We start from the raw sequence: 25,467 nt of genomic DNA, 5'->3' as shown, positions 1-25,467 counted from the left end.
GGGCTCTATGATCTTGGGAACCCAATGGTAACTCTATAGATTTGTTTTGTGTTGACCTGGGGTGGACCATACATAGTTTAATCTCCTGGACTGTCCAGAAAGGTCCTGGAAAAAGGGGAGAAAACAGAAGATCATGGAAGAGTTGGGAAAGGTCCCAAATGTCAAAGAAGCCTCTTGGAGAGTAGTAGACCCCAATGTTTTGTTTGCCACAATATCGAGCCTTGGAGTCCGGATGAATGTTTCTTTGAGCAGAGTCAGGGCACTGATGTGGTGTGGTCTACTAGGGGTGTAGTTAGGAAAATATTAATTTGGCAATTTGATTTTACACAAGAGAACCTCATAGAAAGTTGCACTTGACTATTTTGACTTCTACAATCTTTAAGTTACACTTTTACTTGTTTCACTGTAAGGCTAAACAGGTCATAGACTCCTATAATGTTAGAGTTGGAAGGGACCTCCCCGATCATCGTGTCCAACCCCCTGCTCAATGGGGGTTCACTAAACCAGCCTCTGTTTGAAGACATCCATTGAAGGAGAACTCACTACCTCTCGTGGCAGCCTGTTCCACTCATTGATCACCCTCACCGTCAAAAACTTTTTTTCTAATATCTAATCTGTATCTTCTCCTTTCAGTTTCATTCCATTGCTTCTCATGTTTCCATGTCCAAATGAGAATAAGGATGATCCCTCTACACTGTCATAGACCTGTAACTTGTAGACAGAAGACCTGTAACCATTGATAACCCAAGATTCTGTCAACAGGTCAGACCTAGTATCCATTGTAGAATTGATTTCTATAGGAAGGTCCAACTTGCCGTCGATCTACCTACGTCCATGCACCACTACTGCGACTATAACAAAGTCCAAGAAAATTTGTGAAATTTCCGTAGACTAGGAAACCTACGTCAACACAAAATTTTGTTTCTAAATGCGTTCCAATAAGCATTTTCGTCATGTCCTTGTTGTATAAACTTGTTTTACAGTCCATATCCAATCGTCTACGTCTGTCTTTTCCCTAGAGCATAGAGAAATTGCCTATAAAAATATCTTCAGAATGATAGCTTGGAAGTTAAACTTTATTTGTGATAAAAAATGGCTAAATCGCCCAAAATAGAATGGATTTGACATTTGTCTATTACTCGTTGCTTGATAACCTTATTGTTCAAGAACATCCAAAACCACCTATAATAGCGGATTATAGACACAAGGTTAGTATTAATGCACTGAACGGACCGGCGGAAGCTTAGTGACACAATGTGGGATTTTATAGATCAACACTGGGGTGGATTATAGGGAATTTCTCATGTATTTCCTACTATTGTGGAATTAATTAGCTTTATGGAAGCTGAAATGCATCAGATTTAATAGTCAGAGAAATCTCAACAAACTAAAGGCCCCCATACACGTAAGATGGTTGGACAATTTTTACTTAATGTGTATGAGGGTCTACTGACTTTTTCCTGATGGATAATGTTTGGGGGAGATAAAGATTGAACCCTTTGAGTTTATATGCCAGATCCTTATGTTCTGCAAGCAGATAAACCAATGGCAGATGACTTCACTCTCCCCAAAGAGAGCATGTGATCAATCGGACAAATTGAGAATTCACTTGTATTGGAGAGTCGCAGGAGATAGCTGTCAGACATCCGGAAGGGTTGAAGAACAGACTCTACCATAAAGACCAGAAAGTGATATGGGAACTGAAAGCAGAGTTTTAAGACTCTATACACTTGGAACAAATATGGGCCAACAAATGGTTGTTTTCCGGCAGGAAAAAAAAAATCAAATCAGATTGCATCCACTGTCTTGAATTTTTTTGGCCGATGATCCAGCCAGTGTTTATAATTGGCTGAAAAAATAAAACATGTCCAATCAATTTTTTGGACTAAAATGAATGGTTGTTGGTTGGCCATCTGTTAAAACGAACAATTGTTCATTTTATAAAGGTAGTTAACGATTGTTCATTATGGTCGAAATCGATAATTTTGAATGACTTTTCTTTGATGTGTATTTAGCTATGTGTAGAGTAAGAATATCCTGCCCAATCTTTACCTTCAGCAACACAACATAGCGTTATTTAAATTTTTCCTCCTCTGCTCATTCTGTCTCAGTCTACACTGCAAAGCAGAAAAGTGAGGTGCAGATAGGAAAGAAGTTATTGTGATTGCTCTAAGTCAGTGGAATATATCAAAGACCTTTTGATGAGTTAAACACACAAAACAATAAAAACACCCCATCAGAGTATAAAAAAATTATAATAAAAACTAAATTTAAAGAAAATGGATCATAACTCAGATAATATTCCTTTTAAATTATATTTTCATTTAACATATAGTTAGGTCATTATTTAATTTTTACAATTGCTACCCTTAAGTACATTTTTCAGAGTGACCACATTGGTCTCTAAAATTGTCATGCATGCAATACGTAATCCTTGCTTCTCTAAATTCCCAGCATACGGCAGAAACCATGCTCCCATCTCTTTCTGGCTAAAGATACACAATTATAGGAAATGTTGGCCAATTATAAAAAGGTTTCCTTCAATTGAGGTTTTGCAAGTAGTTGATCAGAAAGATTCTTTGGAGATTGGCCGTCAGGTACACAAAAGTTATTCCTGAACTGGTCATGATTCAAGAAACAAAATGTTGCATCTCTTTAAAGGCCGGTGGGGGCCAAGCAGTAGTTGATGCAGTGGAAGCAGTCCCAACCCACAGGCCCAGATGCCACATTACCCATTAGTATTATAAAGATCATGTGGTCTACTGGGACCCAGAAGTATGAAGTTACATTTTTTTAGCCATTGGTATCCTCTATGCTTCATCAACATGCAAGATAATACAATATATTGTACAGAGATATCACATCACAATAGTCACCTAATCCAGGACCCTGGCAAGTTCTCTGGCAAAGCATGGACACATGCACAGGATGTCAAGGGCTCAGTGTGGTGTGATGAAGTCACCATGTCAGGACTTTGACGTTCTGAGCTTCACGTACTGCATCATCCTGCCGTTCTTCATGCCGTAGGTTTAAAGCCACCTACGTTCGTCAGAATGGAGAGCAGTAGTGCAGGGCGATCATGTCTCCGTACTCCACTCCAGGTCTTAACGAAATTGGAGAGCCCAGCGGGCCAATATAGTTAAGGGTACACTCTCTGCAACCCTCGGTAGCTACTCTACTGATTTAAGGTATTTCTTTTATAAGAAATGCAACACTTCAGGGGGCCCCACCAAGAGATGCAGAACTTACAGTTGGGTTCTAATTCGTAATTTGCGCCTAATAGACTCTCCGCCATATTAGACCATGCTCGTATTATTAATGGTACCTGGTTGGAGAAAAAAGTTATCCCAGATTTTATACTGAAACCCAAAACTTTCAGATACACCTCCACCCAATACTTTCTTTTTTTTTTTGCATCATACTTATATTTATACACTTTGCACACACAAAAATTCTACAACCTTCCATTGTTGAAAATTTTGCATCCAATGCAGACCTCGTCTTTAGGATGTGGCTCAACGCGTTGGACTACCCCTTACAATCTTGTTGCCCTAAACCGAATTTCTTTTTACCAAAACTGTTATGAAATGTCCTCTTTCCATCTGTTCTTTGAAAAATGCAAGCTAGACATTATCTGTAACCAAACGCTTGACCGTGAGTCTTGGACTTACTGTCTTGTTCCGTAAACATGTTGGTCCATTTGCTGTAGGTATCTCCATAGGTATTGGAGACAATGATCCTCAGTCCGTATGTGGTGTACGGTTGAAGGTTCTTAACAGTATAAGTGAAGGAGGCGCTGGGGCCTGAAAACTCACTAGAAAGTCAAAAGAAATAATTTAGTATCCATCATCGTACTACAAGAGAAACAAACCCGAAAAAAACCCCCATCTATTCAAGGCAAATGTAGAATTTTGCTTACTCTGTGATTTTGTTGGTGGGGTTAGTCGATCTCATCTGGAGTCGATAGTTAGGTAAGCCAGGAGCGTTATTTCGAACTGGTGAAGACCAGACAACCTGAAGACTGGTCGGGTTGGCAGATGAAAGCCTCGGAGGCAGGACACCATCTGGAGCTGTCGGAAAACATGGATGAATTAGAGCAGAGAAAACTGTGGGGAGCATATGTTGGATAAAATTGAAATGCTCCATATACTGGAAAAAACTTTTCCTCGGGATCAACAGCGATGTTAACATGGACCATTTAACTTAATGTTTCACTGCTGAACTACCTCCGCGCCAAATCTTATTTCAGCATTACCACCGGGCTAACAGGGTTAACATAACACTAAAAACCTGGATTCTTACCTATAGCAACAATTTTACTCTTCATGCAGCTAAACCTTACTTTTATGGTACATTACATTTAAAAGGTAGCTTTTCAATGCAAACTAAGCAAACAGTAAATATATGACGTATATTAGGCGCCTGGAGAAAATCTGCTCCTGCTTCCTCTCCTTATGTTCTCAATTCAGGATTCAGCCACCAAATGTATAATTATAGAAAACATCTGTGTGACGGCCGTATAGACGGGACCACTGTGAGGGGCTGGGCAGGTAAGTGCGGGGTTATTAGTACTCTCCTCATTGGGGACTGGGTAAAATCAGACACTTTAGATCTTACAGTAAATATAAGTCTTATCGGGGTTACAGTATATTGGAAAAGTAATGCTATAAAAAAAAAAGGAAAGAAAAAAAAAAAGAAATGCATCAATAAAAAATGACTTTTTGCAGGAAAAAAAATTACAATAATAAACTGATATTTCCTGTTATGTAGAGCTAATTTGTCAGCCATTATTCCATTATCATTATAGGCAGGATTGCAATAACTAGTATCTCCAATCTATAGATGATACAGGATCCACCATTGACATTAGGTGACTGATAATACCCCGATATACAGTAGATAACATAGGATCCATCATTCACAATAGATGTCACAGCTCACCTCCTCCTGTACAATGACAGATAACACCTCTATATGCAGTAGATAACACAGGATCCATCATTCACAATAGATGTCACAGCTCACCTCCTCCTGTACAGTGACTTATAACACCTCTATATGCAGTAGATAACACAGGATCCACCATTCACAATAGGTGACGTCACAGTTCACCTCCTCCTGTACAATGACTAATAACACATCTATATACAGCAGATAACACAGGATCCATAATTTACAATAGGTGATGTCACAGCTCACCTCCTCCTCCTGTATAATGACTGATAACACCTCTATATACAGTAGACAACACAGGATCCACCATTCACAATAGGTGATGTCACAGCTCACCTCCTCCGCCTGTACAGTGACTGATAACACCTCTATATACAGTAGATAACACAGGATCCACCATTCACAATAGGTGATGTCACAGTTCTCCTCCTCCTGTACAATGACTAATAACACATCTATATACAGCAGATAACACAGGATCCGTAATTTACAATAGGTGATGTCACAGCTCACCTCCTCCTGTACAATGACTGATAACACCTCTATATACAGTAGATAACACAGGATCCACCATTGACAATAAGTGATGTTACAGCTCACCTCTTCTCCTCTGTGCCTGTACAGTGACTGATAACACCTCTATATACAGTAGATAACACAGGATCCACCATTCACAATAGGTGATGTCACAGTTCTCCTCCTCCTGTACAATGACTAATAACACATCTATATACAGCAGATAACACAGGATCCATAATTTACAATAGGTGATGTCACAGCTCACCCCCTCCTCCTCCTGTACAATGACTCTTCTCCTCTGTGCACAGATCACACAGTATGCCTCCAATACTATCTCATAGAAGAAATCTCTATTTTACAGGTTAGTAAGGTCAAGATGATCTCTACCATGTACAGAAAGCAGAATAAAAAAAACAAACCAATGAATTTGCTACACAAACTATTTATATTTACACAAGTTCACCTTTTTTTTTTTTTGCTTTTAGGGAAATATTGTTACAGCGGGAAAAATTGTGAAATTCCCCAAAAATTATTAAAGCACCTATTAGAAAAATTCACTAAAATGAAAAACACTTTCATAACTCCAGTCCAGTCCATAGCAGAAAAGAAAAACTACATTTTTGTAAATGATAGATGCTATGAAATAAAGTTACAATTACCTGGAAGATTTTTTTTAGTTAGATCAGTTCTGGAGGACTACAAATGGGCATTACTTTACCGGTGAAGATGGTTCTCAAGGTACTTTCCCCCAGAGAAGGAAGAAAATGAGCTCCTGACATAGACTGTGTTTGAACTCCGCGTATTTCCCCGATTATTTATTTTGTATCTCTAGTGCTCATGAAATATTATCCACACACAATTCCTCTGAGTAACCGTCAAGATGTTTTTGCATCTGCCAGAGTGGATACCGACATGATTCCCCTCTATCACTGTACAATGAAGAGTGTTGATGAGAAATGAAAGCCGACGAGGAGTAGCCCTAACGGGCGCACTTGAAAGATGCAGATACCAGGCAGACTATGAATACACATGAAATAAATGGCACCACGATGTGTGCTCTTGATAAACTGGGTCATTGGCGAATATCTTCTCGCAGAGTTTAATATAGGAATCAGTGTTGAAATTGAGTTGTGCCAACAAATAATTCAGTTCCTGGCTGGATGTTGTTACTACAAGAGGCGCCGAGCATTTTTCACTAGATTTCCATCTGAAGTGATTCGGCTGTGTCATTACATGACTAGGGACTGAAAATGGCAAGAGATATGCCGAAGCCCAACTTGTTTTTCCGGAAATTTATCAGTCTGAGTGGTGCCTTGATATAGTTTTTTTTTTTTGTGTGGAAACTTTCATTGCACTGTGTTTCGTATCGATCTGCTTTCTAGACAGATATGTTGACTTCACATTTGAATTTGGGAATAGCCAGGGGCCATATTAATACTTTATGCATTGCTTTTTTATTTTTTCTTCACTAGATACTTAAGCTCAAGGTTCATCCATATTACGGTGCGGCATATTTAGGAGAAGTGTTTGTGTAGAGCGTTGTATGGACGGCGAGTTGAAGACAACGAAAGCAAAAAGTTCAATAGCAGAACAGCTGTATTGAGAGACACGAGTCGGCCACATAACTAAAATCAAACTGGGCCCCTGTTTTAGTATCAGATTTTGGAACTCGTGACAGAATGGCCTGCTGTTTTCCCTTACCAGGACCCTTGGGCTAATTTACCACCCAACAATACAGCTTGGACTCCTCCAAAGATGATGAGATTCCACATTCTATGGCACATCATAATTTCCCACCTTGACTACTTGAACATCCTTTTCTGTGGCCTAACTCCTAACACTGCTGCCCCTCTCCAGTCCGTCCTTAACTCACTGCCCAACTAGTCCACCTCTCTCCTAACTACTCCTCAACTTCTCCTTTGATTGGCCCCAACAAATCCAGTTCAAACTACTAACACTGACCTACAAAGCCGTCCACAACCTGTATCCTCCATATATCTTCTAACTCATCTCCCGATATCTACCCACACATAATCTCCTATCCTCCCAAGACCTTCTTCTCTCCTTTACACCCATACATTCCTCACCTAAACGCCTCCAAGACTTCCCCTAAGTATCATACCACATCCTCTGGAACTCTGTGCCCCAACATGTCCGATTATCCACCACACTTGGAACGTTCAAATAAAACTTGAAAACCCATCTCTTCAAGGAAGCTTACAGCCTACAATGACCCCCTGCCACCTCACCTCACTCAACTGGAGCTGTTGCAACCTCCCAACCTAGTGTCTCTTTCCCCATTATCTAGTAGACTGTAAGCCCAAAATGGAAGGGCATTTCACCTCTGTACTAGTCTGTTATTTTTAGTTTGATCACTGCATTTTATATTTGCATCTTGTATGTAACCCCTTCTCATGTATAGTGCCATGGAATTATTGGTGCTCTAAAAATAAATAATAATAACACTCTTTGCCAATTCCTACAATATATGCAGACCAGTCAAAAGGGCCAACAAAACAGGTCTGACCCATGAAATTGTTGACTCCAAAAGATGTCCGATGATGTCCCATTTGGTAACAAGACGTTATCAGCCAATACATCAAGTCCCATAAGTTACATTTCTTTTCTCCATAGTCTAGTTTTGATCTGAGATCATTGTAGATGTTTTGGCATTTCGAACTTTGGCCAGTCCTGGGCTATATAGTTCCGTATGTTGAAAATTGTGATGCCCTATATATTTCAGCATTAACTTTTTCACAAATGTGTGTTAACAAAGTAGCTTATACATCACACGCATGATTCTTTGGGATTCCAGATATTTGGAACACCCTACAAGACTTGCAGTTTTGATAAAGTTTTGAGCCAATCATTTAGTTATCATAATTTGAACCAAATCAAAGTTGCTCACATCCTTTTGCTTGATTAATTTTCCTGCTTTCAACACATCTACTTCAAAAACTGATTCTTCACTCGCTGCCTATTATATCCCACCAATCAAAGGGTTGGAGGCGCTGTGCCCAGAAGCAAAGCTTACCGTGTCCTAATCCTGCTCAAGAATCCCTTCTGAAATTCTGCGCATGTGCCGTCGTCTACATCTGTTGTGTTTGCAGGTAAACTGAATGTATCCTGCTTCACAGCGTGTGCACCAAAATTCGACTTTTTTTGTAAATTTTTACAGCAAACTATTTTTCCACAAAAATTGTGAAATTCGAAATTTGAGAACTTTTTTTCTCCTAATATTACTTCATTAAACAATACTTTGTAAAGTCTATGGCTTAACAAAAAAATAAAACACCATGCATTTTTCTCATTGACTTGCCCTCTGGTAACTCTAAAGACTTTACAGAGAGTTCTTTTTTTCCTTTTTTTTCCTTAAATAAGCCCCTCGGGACTTTGTACACGTTGGGTAAGTTGGATTTTGCTGGAGGCTTGAATGTTTCAGTGCAAAATAAAGAACTCAACAAAAATGACTTCAACTGTTTAACATTATGACATAAGGAAATTGGAACAAATATAAGAAAAAAAAAAAATTTTCTTTTCTTCATGACATGTACCATACAGGTTAAATAATGTCTAAATTCTGATAGCTCTGACTTTTACGGATGTGGAGATACCAATCATTTTTTTCTTTATTTTTAAAAGTGGGATAGAAAAGTGAGTCAAACTTTTTAGATACTTTATTTACATCTTTAAAACATTGCTTTTTTTAGTTCCCTTTGGGGTATAAATCTGCGTGGTTATCATTACGTATACTATATACTGCTATACCATACTATCACCGTGTATAGGGAAAGTGGTGGTCTTTTAGGAAGGTCAGCCTGTGACTGAGCTTTACAGGAGTACCAAGATGACAGTCATTGGAGCCTTCAGCAGGCCACCACATGCAATGGTTTCCTATCAGCACCTTGAAATCCCATTTCGGGGGAGTCAATAAATGCCACCCCAAAAACAGCATGACACCTGAGATATTGACAGATCTATTTAAGGGTTTTAACAGCATGAGAGCTAGCTCTAGTTGTTGCTTTTAGAGTTGGACGTGTTATGATGAGTCACCGAAGGAGGAAAAAACAAAATACCAGCTAAGTCCAGAAAAACCAGAGAGGTTGGCAGCTATCGGATTGCAGACCCCTGAACCTATCCACAACAACTAGCAGAAGCCGTGGGGGGTTCCTATGGTGCCCTAGACCCCTCGATCACAGCCGGAGAGCAGACCCCAAAGCAATAGGCAGCCCCCAACATATAATGACGGTGAAGCAAGATGAAAACACTAACACAGATAGAAAGATAGGTTGAGCAAATGATGGGGCCCAAGCTAACTACATAGGACAGGATAGGAAAGCTGCTGTCTGCCATCTGCAAAAACCCTATCAAAATGAGACAACCGACTGATAGGAAAAACAGGCCCTGAAGTCGCTAGGCTTCAAAAGACTATATCAGCACTCAGGTATATTCTGAAGACAGAGCAAAAGAACAACAGATCAGAGACAAAAATGGAATTCAGCTCACCCCCGGCCGGGGATGGCAGAACTCCCAAAAAACAAGGCAAAACAAAAACAAAACTGAAGAGTACAAAGCAGAGCAGAAAAACTTAGCTTTGAGATGCAGGAATCAGACTGGTCTCCAAGAATCCAGCAGGAAAATCACCAGCCAGGAAGAAGGGCGTCGGCAGCCTTATATCCAGTCCTCAATTCCAGCCACCCAGTCATCATCTAGCTGCCCAGGTGTTTGGTAATCAGTCTCACTACCTTCCTTCACTAGAGGAGGGAGTTCATCGGACCTCAATGGTGAAGGGAAAAATGAACTCACAACAGTACCTCCCCCTTGAGGAGGGGTCACCGAACCCTCATCCATGCCACCAGGGCGATCCGGGTGAGCCCGATGAAAGGCACGCACCAATCTTTCGGCATGAATATCAGAGGCAGAGACCCAGGAATTATCCTCCTGACCATAACCCTTCCACTTAACCAAATACTGGAGTCTCCGTCTAGCCAGACGGGAATCCAGCATCTTCTCTACCTCATATTCCATGTTACCTTCAACCAATATAGGGTCAGGAGGTGCCACCACATGAACTACTGGTTCAACAAACCTCTTCAACAAGGACTTATGAAACACATTATGAATTTTAAATGTGACAGGAAGAGCCAACCGAATAGAGACCGGATTAATAATCTCCAAAATCTTGTAAGGTCCAATAAATCTAGGCTTAAACTTAGGAGAAGCCACCTTCATAGCGATATTTTTTGATGACAACCAAACCATATCACCCACCTTAAACTGGGGACCAACGGTCCTACGCCGGTTGGAAAACCGCTGGGCCTTTTCCTGGGAGAGAGACAACTTATCCACTACTTGGTCCCAGATCTGGTGCATTCTCTCCACCACAGTGTCAACACCTGGGCAGGCAGAAGGCTCCACCTGCCCTGAAGAAAATCGAGGGTGAAAACCAAAGTTACAAAAAAAAGGTGACATCAAAGTGGCAGAACTAGCTCTATTATTTAAAGCAAATTCGGCCAAGGGCAAAAATGAAACCCAATCATCCTGATCGGCAGAAATAAAACATCTCAAATACGCCTCCAAAGTCTGGTTTGTTCTCTCCGTCTGCCCATTGGTCTGAGGGTGAAACGCAGAGCAGAAGGACAACTGAATTCCCAGCTTGGAACAAAAAGTCCTCCAAAATCTAGACACAAACTGAACTCCTCTGTCAGATACAATGTTCTCAGGAATCCCGTGCAGGCGAACCACCTGTTGCAAAAACAAGGGCACCAACTCAGAGGAAGATGGCAACTTAGGGAGTGGTACAAGATGGACCATCTTAGAGAATCTATCACAAATCACCCAAATAACAATCATTCTCTGAGAGACAGGCATATCAGAGATAAAATCCATTGAAATATGGGTCCATGGCCTCCTGGGCACCGGCAAAGGCATCAACAAGCCACTAGAGCGAGAACAAGGTTTAGACCGGGAGCAAGTCCCACAGGACTGCACAAAATTCCTGACATCACGAGACAAGGCGGGCCACCAAAAAGAGCGACTCACCAGATCTCTAGTACCAAAAATACCTGGATGACCAGCCAATGCAGAGCAATGAACTTCAGACATCACTCTCTTCCTCCACTGGTCAGGAATATACAACTTTCCACTAGGACAACGCTCAGATTTGTCCTCCTGAAACTCTTCCAGAGCACGTCTCAAATTGGGCGAGATGGCAGAAAGAACTACCTCCTCGCCTAAGATGGTAGCAGGCTTAGTCACAACAGGAGAATCAGCAAGGAAACTCCTAGAGAGGGCGTCTGCCTTGACATTCTAACAAGGCCCACCTAGCCTGTCTAGGATTCAAGCGATTGGCCGACTCCAGGTAAATCAAATTCTTGTGGTCAGTAAGGACCACGACTTGGTGTTTGGCTCCCTCCAACCAATGTCTCCACTCCTCAAATGCCCATTTCATGGCCAACAGTTCCCGATTCCCCACATCATAGTTACGTTCGGATGGGAAGAACTTTCAGGAAAAGAAAGCACAAGGATTCATTTTAGATGTCACAGGATCTTTTTGGGACAACACCGCTCCTGCACCAATCTCAGAAGCGTCCACCTCCACCTGAAACGGGAGTGAGACATCAGGTTGCCGCAAAACTGGAGCAGAAGTGAATCTTCGCTTCAGCTCCTGAAAGGAAGAAACAGCCTCCGGAGACCAATTCAGCACATCAGCACCCTTCCTAGTCAAATCCGTCAATGGCTTGGCAATACCAGAAAAATTAGCTATACATTTCCGATAAAAATTAGCAAAACCCAAAAACTTCTGGAGGGCCTTCAAAGAAGTGGGCTGAACCCAATCATAAATGGCCTGTACCTTGGCCGGGTCCATTTCAATAGTTGACGGAGACAAAATAAATCCCAAAAATGAAATCCTCTGTACCCGAAAAAGGCATTTCGATCCCTTTTGACATACAAGGAATTCTCCCTCAAAATCCGGAACACAGTCCGAACATGTTCCACATGAGAGTCCCAATTCTTGGAGAAGATCAAAATATCATCCAGATAGATAATCAAAAATTTATCCACAAAGTCTCGGAATATATCGGTCATGAAGCATTGAAGACAGAAGGGGCATTAGTGAGCCCAAAAGGCATCACCAGGTACTCAAAATGTCCCTCCGGAGTATTAAACGCTGTCTTCCATTCATCCCCCTGCTTAATGCGAATACGCCCCCCTGAGGTCAAGCTTGGTAAACCAGCAAGCACCTTTAACTCTGGAGAATAGATCAGAAATCAGGGGTAACGGATACTGATATTTAACAGTAATTTTGTTGAGGGCACGATAGTCAATACAAGGCCTTAATGAACCATCCTTTTTAGCCACAAAAAAAAACCAGCACCTAAGGGTGAAGAGGATGGTCTAATATGACCCTTCTCCAATGCCTCCTTAATATAGAATCGCATAGCCTCGTGCTCGGGTACAGATAAATTGAAAAGCCGACCCTTGGGGAATTTACACCCCGGGTTCAGCTCAATTGCACAGTCATAACTCCTATGAGGAGGCAAAGACGCAGACTCATTCTCACTAAATACATCATAAAAGTCAGCCAAATAGTCAGGAACATCATGTGAGTGGGGAGAGGTGGAGAAAACAGGAGCATCACTAAGGGCACACCGACAACCCCAACTCACCACAGACAAAGATTTCCAATCCAGAACTGGATTATGGATTTGCAACCAGGGAAACCCCAGAACAATGGTATCATGCAAATTATGCAACACCAAAAATCTGCAATTTTCTTGATGGTCTGGGGCGACCCGCATTACCACCTGGGTCCAAAACTGAGGTTTATTCTTCGCCAAAGGAGTAGCATCAATACCCCTCAAAGGGATAGGCGTCCGTAGAGGTGTCATAGGAAATCCACAACGTTTAGCAAAATCCAAGTCCATCAGGTTCAGAGCTGCTCCCGAATCCACAAAAGCCTTGGCGGAAAATGTGGACAGGGAGCAGATCAGAGTAATTGCCAGAAGAAACTTAGGTTGAACACCACCCACAGAAAACGTGTGTGCACAACGTTTCTCTCATTTAGGGCAGACAGAAATATGTGAGCCATCTCCACAAAAAAAACACAGCTTATTAAGCCTTCTGAACTCCTGACGTCGCGCCCTAGACAAAACTCTATCACACTGCATAGGTTCAGACATTTGTTCAACAGGTGGCAACATCTCTCGTGTAGTTTTGCGTTCACGTAAACGCCGATCCACCTGAATGGCTAATGACATAGAATCGTCAATACCAGAGGGAACAGGAAATCCCACCATAGTATCCTTTACAGTTTCTGACAAACCCTTCCGAAAGAGGGCTGCCAAGGCACCATCATTCCAGGTAGTAAGGACCGCCCACTTTCGGAATTTTTGACAGTACAATTCTGCCGAATCCCGACCCTGGCTTAATGCCAACAGGGTCTTTTCAGCCTGGTCAATAGCATTAGGTTCATCATACAACAACCCCAAGGCTTGAAAAAATGCGTTCACATTATTCAGAATAGGATCATCAGGTTTCAAAGAAAACGCCCAATTCTGGGGATCGCCGCGCAGCAAAGAGATGACAATTTTAACCTGCTGCGCGGAGTTCCCCGACGAGTTAGGCTTCAAGGCAAAAAATAATTTACAATTATTCTTGAAATTCAAGAATTTAGACCGATCCCCAAAAAACACATCAGGAGTAGGAATCTTTGGTTCAGCAGCATGTGAATGAGCAAGATAGGCGGAAATTCCCCGCACTTCAGCAGCAAGCTGCTCCACACGATCAGACAATTGCTTTATCTCCATTGAGAGAAAAATTCCCCCTACGGCCTCAAAGATATAGAGGAAAAAATATGCACACAAAAAATAAAAAATTCTGACACCTTTTTTTTTTTTTTTTTTTTACAATTCTCTCCTGCTATTGAGTACCCTAGGATCTGCGGTATGGCTGGTGATTCTGTTATGATGAGTCACCGAAGGAGGAAAAAACAAAATACCAGCTAAGTCCAGAAAAACCAGAGGGGTTGGCAGCTATCGGATTGCAGACCCCTGAACCTATCCACAACAACTAGCAGTAGCCTTGGGGGGTTCCTATGGTGCCCTAGACCCCTCGATCACAGCCGGAGAACTACATAGCCTAAAGACAGAAAGGGGAAAAACTATACTGCCCCAGAGCAGACCCCAAAGCAATAGGCAGCCCCCAACATATAATGACGGTGAAGCAAGATGAAAACACTAACACAGATAGAAAGATAGGTTGAGCAAATGATGGGGCCCAAGCTAAGTACATAGGACAGGATAGGAAAGCTGCTGTCTGCCATCCGCAAAAACCCTATCAAAATGAGCCAACCGACAGATAGGAAAAACAGGCCCTGAAGTCGCTAGGCTTCAAAAGACTATATCAGCACTCAGGTATATTCTGAAAACAGAGCAAAAGAACAACAGATCAGAGACAAAAATGGAATTCAGCTCACCCCTGGCTAGGGATGGCAGAACTCCCAAAAAACAAGGCAAAACAAAAACAAAACTGAAGAGTACAAAGCAGAGCAGAAAAACTTAGCTTTGAGATGCAGGAATCAGACTGGTCTCCAAGAATCCAGCAGGAAAATCACCAGCCAGGAAGAAGGGCGTCGGCAGCCTTATATCCAGTCCTCAATTCCAGCCACCCAGTCATCATCTAGCTGCCCAGGTGTTTGGTAATCAGTCTCACTACCTTCACTAGAGGAGGGAGTTCATCAGACCTCAATGGTGAAGGGAAAAATGAACTCACAACAGGGACGCTGGCTGTATAACACAGCCAGTGCCCAATGAGTGAAATTTTCTGTAACATCCCTTTCTTTTTGAACCATCCCCCTTTTTTTTTTATAAGTCATCCCCCTTTATCCTAAAACACATAATAAATGTAAGACAGGACATGGAAGATGTAAGTATTTTGACCGAATTTTGAAAAATGTAGCCTAATTAATCCGTGCCACAATTCTACAGATGTAGTAAACTGTAAAAGCACTGACAATGTACGGTGTTAGTGCACCACGCTTGTCAAGACTTCTTTCTCTACATAGCACGTGTATTTTAATGCACTTTGCAACCATGATCGCTAAGAGAGAAGAGCGCGCATGCTCGAATAAAGTGTTATCTGAGCATGCTCGGGTGCTAACCGAGTGTCTTCGGCGCGCTCAAAAAATATCTCAGAGTCCCCGCGGCTGCATGTCTCACGGCTGTTCGACAGCCTCAACACTTGCAGTGATTTACTGTTTGTTAGGCAATCCCTGCATGTGTTTCGGCTGTCGAAAAGTCGCCAGACATACGGGGACTCGAACAAATTTTTCTGGCACGCCGAAGACACTAGGTTAGCACCCGAGCATGCTCGGATAACACCTCATCCCAGCACATTCGCTCATCACTAATTTCTAACTCTCTAGTTAACAAAAAGACCAAGAACTGCAGTGGGCTCATTTCCACCTAATTAATTTATATATTTCTCTTTTTTTTTTCTTACTTTTTATTGTATAGAATTTCTAATTGCCTTTAAAATTTACTCCCAACTACTGAATCATAAAAAAATAATCTATTAATATTCCCCTAGAGCAAATATGAAATGACACATTATTTTTGTTTCAATCGTTAGAAAAAAAAGTGCTTAATAAAAAATAAATAAAAATATAGGTCTGTGTTATTTTTTTAATATACAGCATAAAAAAATCCTATAAGTGGTTACTCTATTTTCTTTTTACAAATTGTCTGTTGTATTCTTTATCATCTCTATTTTTTGCTTTGATGCCGTTTAAGAAAAAAAAAAATTCAGTTCACCTAAAAAAAGAAAAAAAAAAAAGTAACTTCAAGTCTCGAGGCAAAATAAAGAGTATTTAAAATTTATATAGTGTGGAATGTCTTTGTTTTGAACTTGAGCAGACGGGAAACTTCACTGTTTTCCATGCCATCTGACTCTATCCTCATTTGTTCTTCTGTGTTCTGCTGATTACTATGCAACAATGCCTTCAACTCGTGGTTCCATTATTTAACTACATGCACAGTCATAGCTGACCCTTCCTGATCAATTGCCAATCCATACAGGTTTGACTGATAAAAGAGCCAATTAGATTTAAGCAAATTAAGGGACATCACCAATGTCAACCAGTTATTATACGGATGTGGAATTCTGTGCATACAAATACCAACACATCAAGACTTGAGATGAGCGAATTTGTTTGGATTTTGGCCCCTAATCTGATTTTGATATATTTGAGCCATATTCAAACACTATTCGTGCCGAAAGTGTCTTATGATCGGTTCCTAAGATATTTGGTAATTTCTCCTCCCATTGACTCTAATGACGTTCGGCTGTGTTCGACGAATATTGCAAAAACAATATTCGAATCCGATCGTACGCGGAACCGAATCCAAACAAATTCGCTCATCTCTAATCAAGACCAATCCCGATTATAACAAAGTAATATGGATTCTTCATAAATACCTCCTGGGATAGTAAAACTTAAAATTACATGGGTCGACTAATCATTTGTAATTTTTTATTTTTTTGTATTCACTTTTGTTTTGTCACGTTCTTTTTTTTTTTGGCTGGTGAAATCTGTACCAAATTCTTCAAAAGTAGCTCTTTTGGATTGATGAGTTTTCGCAAACTTAAAGGGCATCTGTCACCCCATTTTTGGCCTATAAGATGCGGCCACCGCCATCAGGGGCTTATCTACAGTATTCTGTAATGCTGTAGATAAGCCCCCCGATGTAAAGATAAGAAAAACGAGTTAGATTATACTCACCCGGAGATCCGGTCCGGTCTGATAGGTGTCGCGGTCCGGTCCGGCGCCTCTCATCTTCATACGATGACATCCTCCTTGTTAATTCTGCCATGGCTCCTGTGCAGGCATACTTTCTCTGCCCTAAACATCTGTCCTGTTTAGGGCAGAGTAAAGTACTGCAGTGCGCAGGCGCCGGACCTCTCTTACCTTTCCCGGCGCCTGCGCACTGCAGTACTTTACTCTGCCCTCAACAGGACAGATAAAGTACACCTGCACAGGAGCTGTGCCAGAATTAACAAGGATGTCTCTAGAAGATGGGAGGCGCCGGACTGGACCGCAACACCCACCGCACCCGCCCCCACCCCCCCCGGTGAGTATAATCTAACTTGTTTTTCTTATCTTTCAGGTTACATCGGGGGCTTATCTACAGCATTACAGAATGCTGTAGATAAGCCCCTGATGGTGGTGGCCGCAGCTTATAGGCCAAAAATGGCGTGACAGATTCCCTTTAAGCATGGCTTTTTTTTTTGCAGAAAAAGCAGATCCGGTTCAATAAACTTTATTCACGGAAGTGCTTGATGGAGGATAAAGCAAAAGATCAGAGGTAAAGCTTACATCATATGTGTTTCAGGTGGCCTTAATCATGATAAGGGTTCGAGGCGACAGAAACGCGTTGATCTCTCGTATCATGTAAGCTTTACCGCTCATGATTTGTTTTATCTTCCACCAAGCACTTCCGTGAATAAAGTTTGCTTACAGTTTTTGGAACTTCGAACACTATCAAGATGTCTCTGACTGTGAATTAGACTTTGCTCCTTTTTAGGGTATGTGCACACGCTGCGGATTGCAGTGCGGATTTGGCCACACGGTTTTTGTAAAATCCGCAGGTAAATCTGCAGGTCAAAAGACCTGCGGTTTTACCTGCGGATTGCTCTGCGGTTTTGCCCTGCAGTTTTTCATCTCCTCAATGGAGGAGATGGCAAATCCTCAGCGGAATCCACAGAAAGAATTGACATGTCAATTCTTTCTGTGGTTTCAAAAGCACAGAAAAAACGCGTGGAAAAATCTGCACCGTCTGCACTGCGTTTTTTTATTCCCATAGGGAATAATGGTACTGTACACCGCAGCAAAAACTGCTGCGGACCCGCAGCAGCCAAAACCGCTGCGGAACCGCAGCAGAATCCGCAGCGTGTGCATACACCCTTAGGCTACGCTCCAATGATGAGCTTTTGGTGAAGATTTTGATGTCGCAGATATTCTACAGCATTTCTTCACCTATTAGTTAAATTAGGTTACTTGCAGTTTTTTTAGTGCATTTTTCATAAATTTTTACCAAATTTTTTACGCTGCGTTTTTTTGTCCCTTGTTGGTGCCATTAAATTAAATTACGGGGCTTTGTTTTTTTTTATACTTCCTGGTATTTGGCTTTGTCAAAATGTTATTGATACAGTCATGTGCGGATTATATCAGTATTTGATGTGTTACACAATGGCAGTGCACAAAACATCCATATAGCACTCATCTGATTTTTATGGTCATGTGCACGAACCCTTAAGGCCTCGTCACACACAGCGAGATTGCTAGCCAGACACTGATTTTGTGACGTCACAGCGATCTCGCCAGACACATCAGCGACCGCCCCCCCCCCGCCGGGTATCGCTGATCGTGCAGGATCGTCCTGGGCCATTTTTTGATCATTGGTCTCCCACTGGCCAGCACGCATCGCTGCGTGTGGCAGCGGGAGAGGAACGATCAGTGACGCTGTACGCTGGTATCTAAGGTAAACAGTGGGTTTCTAAGAGCCGCGCGGCTCTTGGATACCCGCTGTTTACCTTAGATACCAGCTTGCTCGCTGGTCCTGATCGCTGGAGGGGCTGTCTATGTGACAGCTCACCAGCGATCAGCCTTATGATGTCCCAGCGATCCCATCCATGTCGGATCGTTGGGACATCGTTATGTGTAACGGGGCCCTTAGAGTGAAAAGATCCAAATCCTTTAATATGTCAAGGATTTGTCAAGGATTTCATCACATATCACAGGCTGGGAAGGTCACGCAGAACCACCCGCTGTGATCTTTGGAGCGAACAGCTCTCTGCTGCCCCCTATCGCCCTGACAATTACACGATTGGCTGATGGGTAACGAAGGAGGCCGCAGGCTGTTTACACGAGAAACTAACAATGAGCACATGGCATATACACCTCTGGATTCCAATATGCGTATATACAGCCTTATGATCACTGCTAACTTCACAATAATCCCAGAAAGATTAGTTGCCACCAGTAATTGTTTCCTGGCTGATTTCATGCCATTTAAAGTAACGCATAGCTTCGGGGTGCGGTTTACACAACAAAAGGAACAGAACTATTCAATTTTATATTTAATCCAAAAGGAGGCAGTGTTTATGAAAAATATACAAAAGATTTTACAAAGGGGGCAAAACAATACAGCATATACAGTTAAAGAAATTAAAAGGGACTAACAAGAGAACTTATTACACCGATCGCAGACACGATTCAGTTTAGCTGAAGGAGAGCACCTCATTTGGCTGTTCAGTGAACGGGATTTCTGCATGCATGCCATGTATCCTCTCTACATGAAGATTGTAAGCTTGCGATCAGGGCACTCACTCCTAATGTTACAGTTTAAACTGTCCTTCCTTGTATTCAATTTATTGTTGGTACGTGTCCCCGCTTAATTGTAAAGTGCTGCGGAATATGTACGAGCTATATATTTAATTATTATTAATAAAACATCACATCCAAATTTTCAATTGCACACACCAAAAAATTAAACATATTTTGTATTCTATTGGACAACAGACTACAATTATGCAAATATTTCAAAAAGTTGCAAATGTTAATAAGAACTTAACAATTTATTAAAGTATTCTTACTAGAAAGCAAAAAGCACAGACCCTGACCGGATGGCAGGGTTTTGCATACATGCGGTCAAGTACCAACTAGACACGCGCGGTCTCACTCAATACAAGTGAATTGAGAGAAGCTCGACACGTCTAGTAGGAATATGGCCGGTGCCATTACCTGAGAATCCTGACAGCAAACACTGTGCATGCTGTGAAGATTCACAAGTCTGCAGTCGCATAGAATGACTGCAGACTTAAACCCCAAGCCTGGACAACCCCTTGGGTCCCTATGCATGGGTGGAACCGCTCCCTCTGCACCCCTATTTCCTAATGCATTGTCCATCCCAAATGCATATAAACTATGGATTCTTATTTTTCTCTTTCTTTTTATTCTGAATTCATATGACTTTTCTACTATTAATTTTCTATTTGTTATTTAATTTTCAGGCATTGGACGTGAATCTCTGATGATAGAAGAGGATTGGATTCAAAACGCTCATTTTCATCTTAGAGATAATGGTGGAGAGCTCGGAACATGAATAAGAATGTTGTAGGTTTATTAGATGGATTCGTCAATGCTTACACATTCATTTATTATTCATTTTGATATGATAATGCCGGAATTGAAGACATCATTGAGCATTTGTATTAATAACACTCAGCCATAATGTAAATCTAGTTACGAACACCTATTCACATTAATGCCACATGGTTTCTGCATGAGTCGCCTAAATGATGATAATATACATCCAGGTCATTAAATAAAAGAAAGCCTGAGCTGGAGCCAATTTACCTAATGATCTATACGATTAACTTATCGCAAGGTCATCAAATAAAAAATGTCATTCAGGAGATATTTCACTTTATTAACGGCAATAAACAGCAATGCAAACATGTCGGCTGTCCTTATAATGTGTGCTCTAGATGCAATTATGTCCTGTTTGATTAAAGGGATTGTTGAGTATGGAAAACCTATTTTCAAAAGTCATATTAGCAAAGTTAATTTAGGGAGTCCCTTATTTGCACCTTCTATCAATTAGCAAAATGGACTATGAACAAATGCACAATAAGTAACCGAGGTGCCTAAAAATTAGTAATGGGGCATCACTTTACTATCATCACCTTCACTAACGTTCTCAGCTTGAAAAACATGATTATTTTAGTTTCAACAGTTTTACTGAAATGAAAGCATCATTTAACATGAGATACATTCTTATTAAAGTGTCCATTATGCACAGGGAAATACACAGTGATAACACAATGCAGAGATAATAAATTTAATGATGTTAATGATGTTATGGAGACTGCTTCATATACATCAAATAGTGGACACTGCGACTGTTGTGTATGCATCACATAGGAGACACAGATTTCTGCCTACATTACATGGATACACTGCGACTGCTCTATATAGATCACATAGGAGACACAGACTGCTGCCTACATTACATGGATACCCTGCGACTGCTCTATATAGATCACATAGGAGATACAGACTGCTGTCTACATTACATAAACAAAAAGCAAAAAGCCCTCTTTCTGAGCTGGGAAAACCATCCTGTCTGGCCTAAGCTGTTACTAGTGGTTCAGCCGCTCGATCCTTGTTCACATTCACATCACTTGGCAAGTGAAAAGGTTTTAAATACTAGTGTAGGGACTGTCCCACAAGGGTTGCCGTGACGTGGAGGGATGGCTTGTGCATTATTTTGATCAAAATTATGTTTACTATATACCCTTATTATTATTATTACCTTTATGCATTATTTGCAGTTTATTTTTTACCTTTTAGTTCAGGATATTTGTTTTTTGCTTTCTCTGGTTAATGGTCATGTGTTAATCTGCACTTACATTGTGCATACACATTAACTTATTTTCTCAGTTCAGACTCCAGTTTTTCTTCAGTTTGTCTACATTACATGGATACACTGCGACTGCTCTATATACATCACACAGGAGACACAGATTGCTGTATACATCACTTGGATACACTGTGACTGCTGTATATATATATAAAATGGCAGACACAAACTGCTATATACATATTGTATAGTAGACACAGACTGCTGTATATACATCACATAGGATACTCAGACTGCGGTATGCATCACAAAGGATACACAGGCTACTATATACATCACATAGGAGATCTTAATACTACTGTATATAAATTACCTAAGATACACTGACTGCTGCATACATCACATAGGACACAATGAGGCTTCTGTATGTACATCACATAGGAAACACTGAGCTTCCTGTATATATACAGTCATATGTTAAAGTTTGGGCACCCCTATTAATGTTAACCTTTTTTCTTTATAACAATTTTGGTTTTTGCAACAGCTATTTCAGTTTCATATATCTAATAACTGATGGACTCAGTTATATTTCTGGATTCAAATGAGGTTTATTGTACTAACAGAAAAATGTGCAATCTGCATTTAAACAAAATTTGACCGGTGCAAAAGTATGGGCACCTCAACATAAAAGTGACATTAATATTTCGTAGATCCTCCTTTTGCAAAAATAACAGCCTCTAGTTGATTCCTGTAGCTATTAATGAGTTCCTGGATCCTGGATGAAGGTATTTGTGACCATTCCTGTTTACAAAACAATTCCAGTTCAGTTAAGTTTGATGGTCGCCGAGCATGGACAGCCCGCTTCAAATCATCCCACAGATCTTCAATGATATTCAGGTCTGGGGACTGGGATGGCCATTCCAGAACATTGTAATTGTTCCTCTGCATGAATGCCTGAGTAGATTTGGAGCAGTGTTTTGGATCATTGTCTTGCTGAAATATCCATCCCCTGCGTAACTTCAACTTCGTCACTGATTCTTGCACATTATTGTCAAGAATCTGCTGATACTGAGTTGAATCCATGCGACCCTCAACTTTAACAAGATTCCTGGTGCCGGCATTGGCCACACAGCCCCATTGCATGATGGAACCTCCACCAAATTTTACTGTGGGTAGCAAGTGTTTTTCTTGGAATGCAGTGTTTTTTAGCCTCCATGTATAACGCCTTTTTGTATGACCAAACAACTCAATCTTTGTTTCATCAGTCCACAGGACCTTCTTCCAAAATGTAACTGGCTTGTCCAAATCTGCTTTTGCATACCTCAGGCGACTCGGTTTGTGGCGTGCTTGCAGAAACGGCTTCTTTCGCATCACTCTCCCATACAGCTTCTCCTCGTGCAAAGTGCGCTGTATTGTTGACCGATGCACAGTGACACCATCTGCAGCAAGATGATGCTGCCGGTCTTTGGAGGTGATCTGTGGATTGTCCTTGACTGTTCTCACCATTCTTCTTCTCTGCCTTTCTGATATTTTTTTGGCCTGCCACTTCTGGGCTTAACAAGAACTGTACCTGTGTTCTTCCATTACCTTACTATGTTCCTCACAGTGGAAACTGACAGGTTAAATCTCTGAGACAACTTTTTGTATCCTTCCCCTGAAAAGCTATGTTGAATAATCTTTGTTTTCAGATCTTTTGAGAGTTGTTTTGAGGAGCCCATGATGCCACTCTTCATAGGAGAATCAAATAGGAGAACTACTTGCAAGTGGCCACCTTAAATACCTTTTCTCATGATTTGATACACCTGGCTATGAAGTTCAAAGCTCAATGAGGTTACAAAACCAATTTAGTGCTTCAGGAATCAGTAAAAAGTAGTTAGGAGTGTTCAAATCAAGAAAATGATAAGGGTGCCCATACTTTTGCACTGGTCAAATTTTGTTTAAATGCAGATTGCACATTTTCTGTTAGTACAATAAACCTCATTTGAATCCAGAAATATAACTGAGTCCATCAGTTATTAGATATATGAAACTGAAATAGCTGTTGCAAAAACCAAAATTGATATAAAGAAAAAAGGTTAACATTAATAGGGGTGCCCAAACTTTAACATATGACTGTATATGTCACATAGGATAAACAAACTGCCATATACATCACATAGGAGATCTTAATACTACTGTATATAAATTACCTAAGATACACTGACTGCTGCATACATCACATAGGACACAATGAGGCTTCTGTATGTACATCACATAGGAAACACTGAGCTTGCTGTATGTATATATATATCACATAGGATAAACAAACTTCCATATACATCACATAAGATACACAGACCACTGTGTACATCACATATGATACACAGGATGCTGCATACATCACCTAGGGGAAATATTGCAACTGCTGCTTTAGAGGCAGGAGCTGGACAGGAGCACAGAGCATGCTAACTCTGGCCACAAAGAGCATCCTTACGCTGGACAGCATCGGACATATTCCAATGTTGCATGCTGCTCAGCAGCATTTAGCAGTGAACACTGAGTGCGTTGGCGTGCTCAATAGAAAAAATAAATGGATGGAGGCCCAAATACTGCAGCCCAGCAGGGATCTGCCTGAGGGTCAGACTAAATAGTGAGTAGCCTGTCAGAGCATGACTGCGAATATGCAAATTGCATAATTGTATATTTGTAGACACATGACAACTGGTTGAGCTGACAACAGAGTGGAGTCCTAACACTGGCAATCTGCAGTCAGATACAGGTACTATAGAAATGTATGTTTAGGTCACAAAAATCCTTTATTATAGGGATACATAGTAGTCAAGATGCATTTACACCGAAAGATTAACATGATACTCTTTCAACGTAAACAGGCAGCCAATCACATGATGTGATTGCTTGCTGATCAAAAGACTTTTCAAACTAAAAGAAAAAAATATATTGTCCAAAGCTGAGACCTTCCTTTACCTTTGCAACCATAAAGCATAAATTTGCATCAAATGGACACAGGGGGGTTATGAGTTAGGGACAGGAACTAAAACAGCACAATACCCAGTAAATACCGAAGCAATATGCAGTACTTGTGATCAAATAATTGCAGGTTCAAATCCCCTAAAAGAACTAAAAAAAAAAAAATATAAAAAAAATGGAAAAAAACAAACAAACAAAAAAATGCATAAATGCTTAACGTTAAATTCTGTGCAAAATATAGAATTACCGGTAGCTAAATATTAGACGTTGAAAGGAAAAACTCAAAATGCCAGAATTACAGTTTTTAGGTCGATGCCCTTATCCCTAAAAAATACAATAAAAAGCTAATCAAAACCTTTATATAACAATGTCAACTTGGCATGCAAAAAACAAACCGTTACACAGATGCATCAATGGAAGAAATAAAAAAAGTTCCGTGTTAAAGAAAATGAGGATGCATACAAAATTTTTTTTTTTTTTTTTACACAGTTCTTTTAACCACTAAAATATGTTTAAAAAAAAAAACTTTTTAAGTTTGGTGCCACCATAATAAAACTTATCTTAGATTATTTTACCACACAATGATTATCCATAAAAACCAAAC

General features: G+C 40.8%; 1 protein-coding gene across 1 annotated transcript in view; it reads right to left on the bottom strand.

Moving 5' to 3' along the window:
* The window catches only part of USH2A (usherin), a 994,545-nt gene that overhangs the window by 345,178 nt on the left and 623,900 nt on the right, over nt 1-25,467 (bottom strand). The window contains exons 38-39 of the mRNA XM_073553328.1: nt 3,920-4,070; nt 3,672-3,814 (exon numbers count right to left, since the gene is read on the bottom strand). Of these exons, the coding sequence (XP_073409429.1) occupies nt 3,672-3,814; nt 3,920-4,070 (294 nt within the window). The remainder of the gene's footprint in view (nt 1-3,671; nt 3,815-3,919; nt 4,071-25,467) is intronic.

The sequence above is a fragment of the Dendrobates tinctorius genome, unplaced genomic scaffold (assembly GCF_039654945.1).
Source record: "Dendrobates tinctorius isolate UK_male_01 unplaced genomic scaffold, ASM3965494v1 ptg000201l, whole genome shotgun sequence".
NCBI classification, from domain to species: Eukaryota; Metazoa; Chordata; class Amphibia; order Anura; family Dendrobatidae; genus Dendrobates; species Dendrobates tinctorius.
Note: the sequence above shows the minus strand (reverse complement) of the source record. Positions and strands in the feature narration are given on the sequence as shown.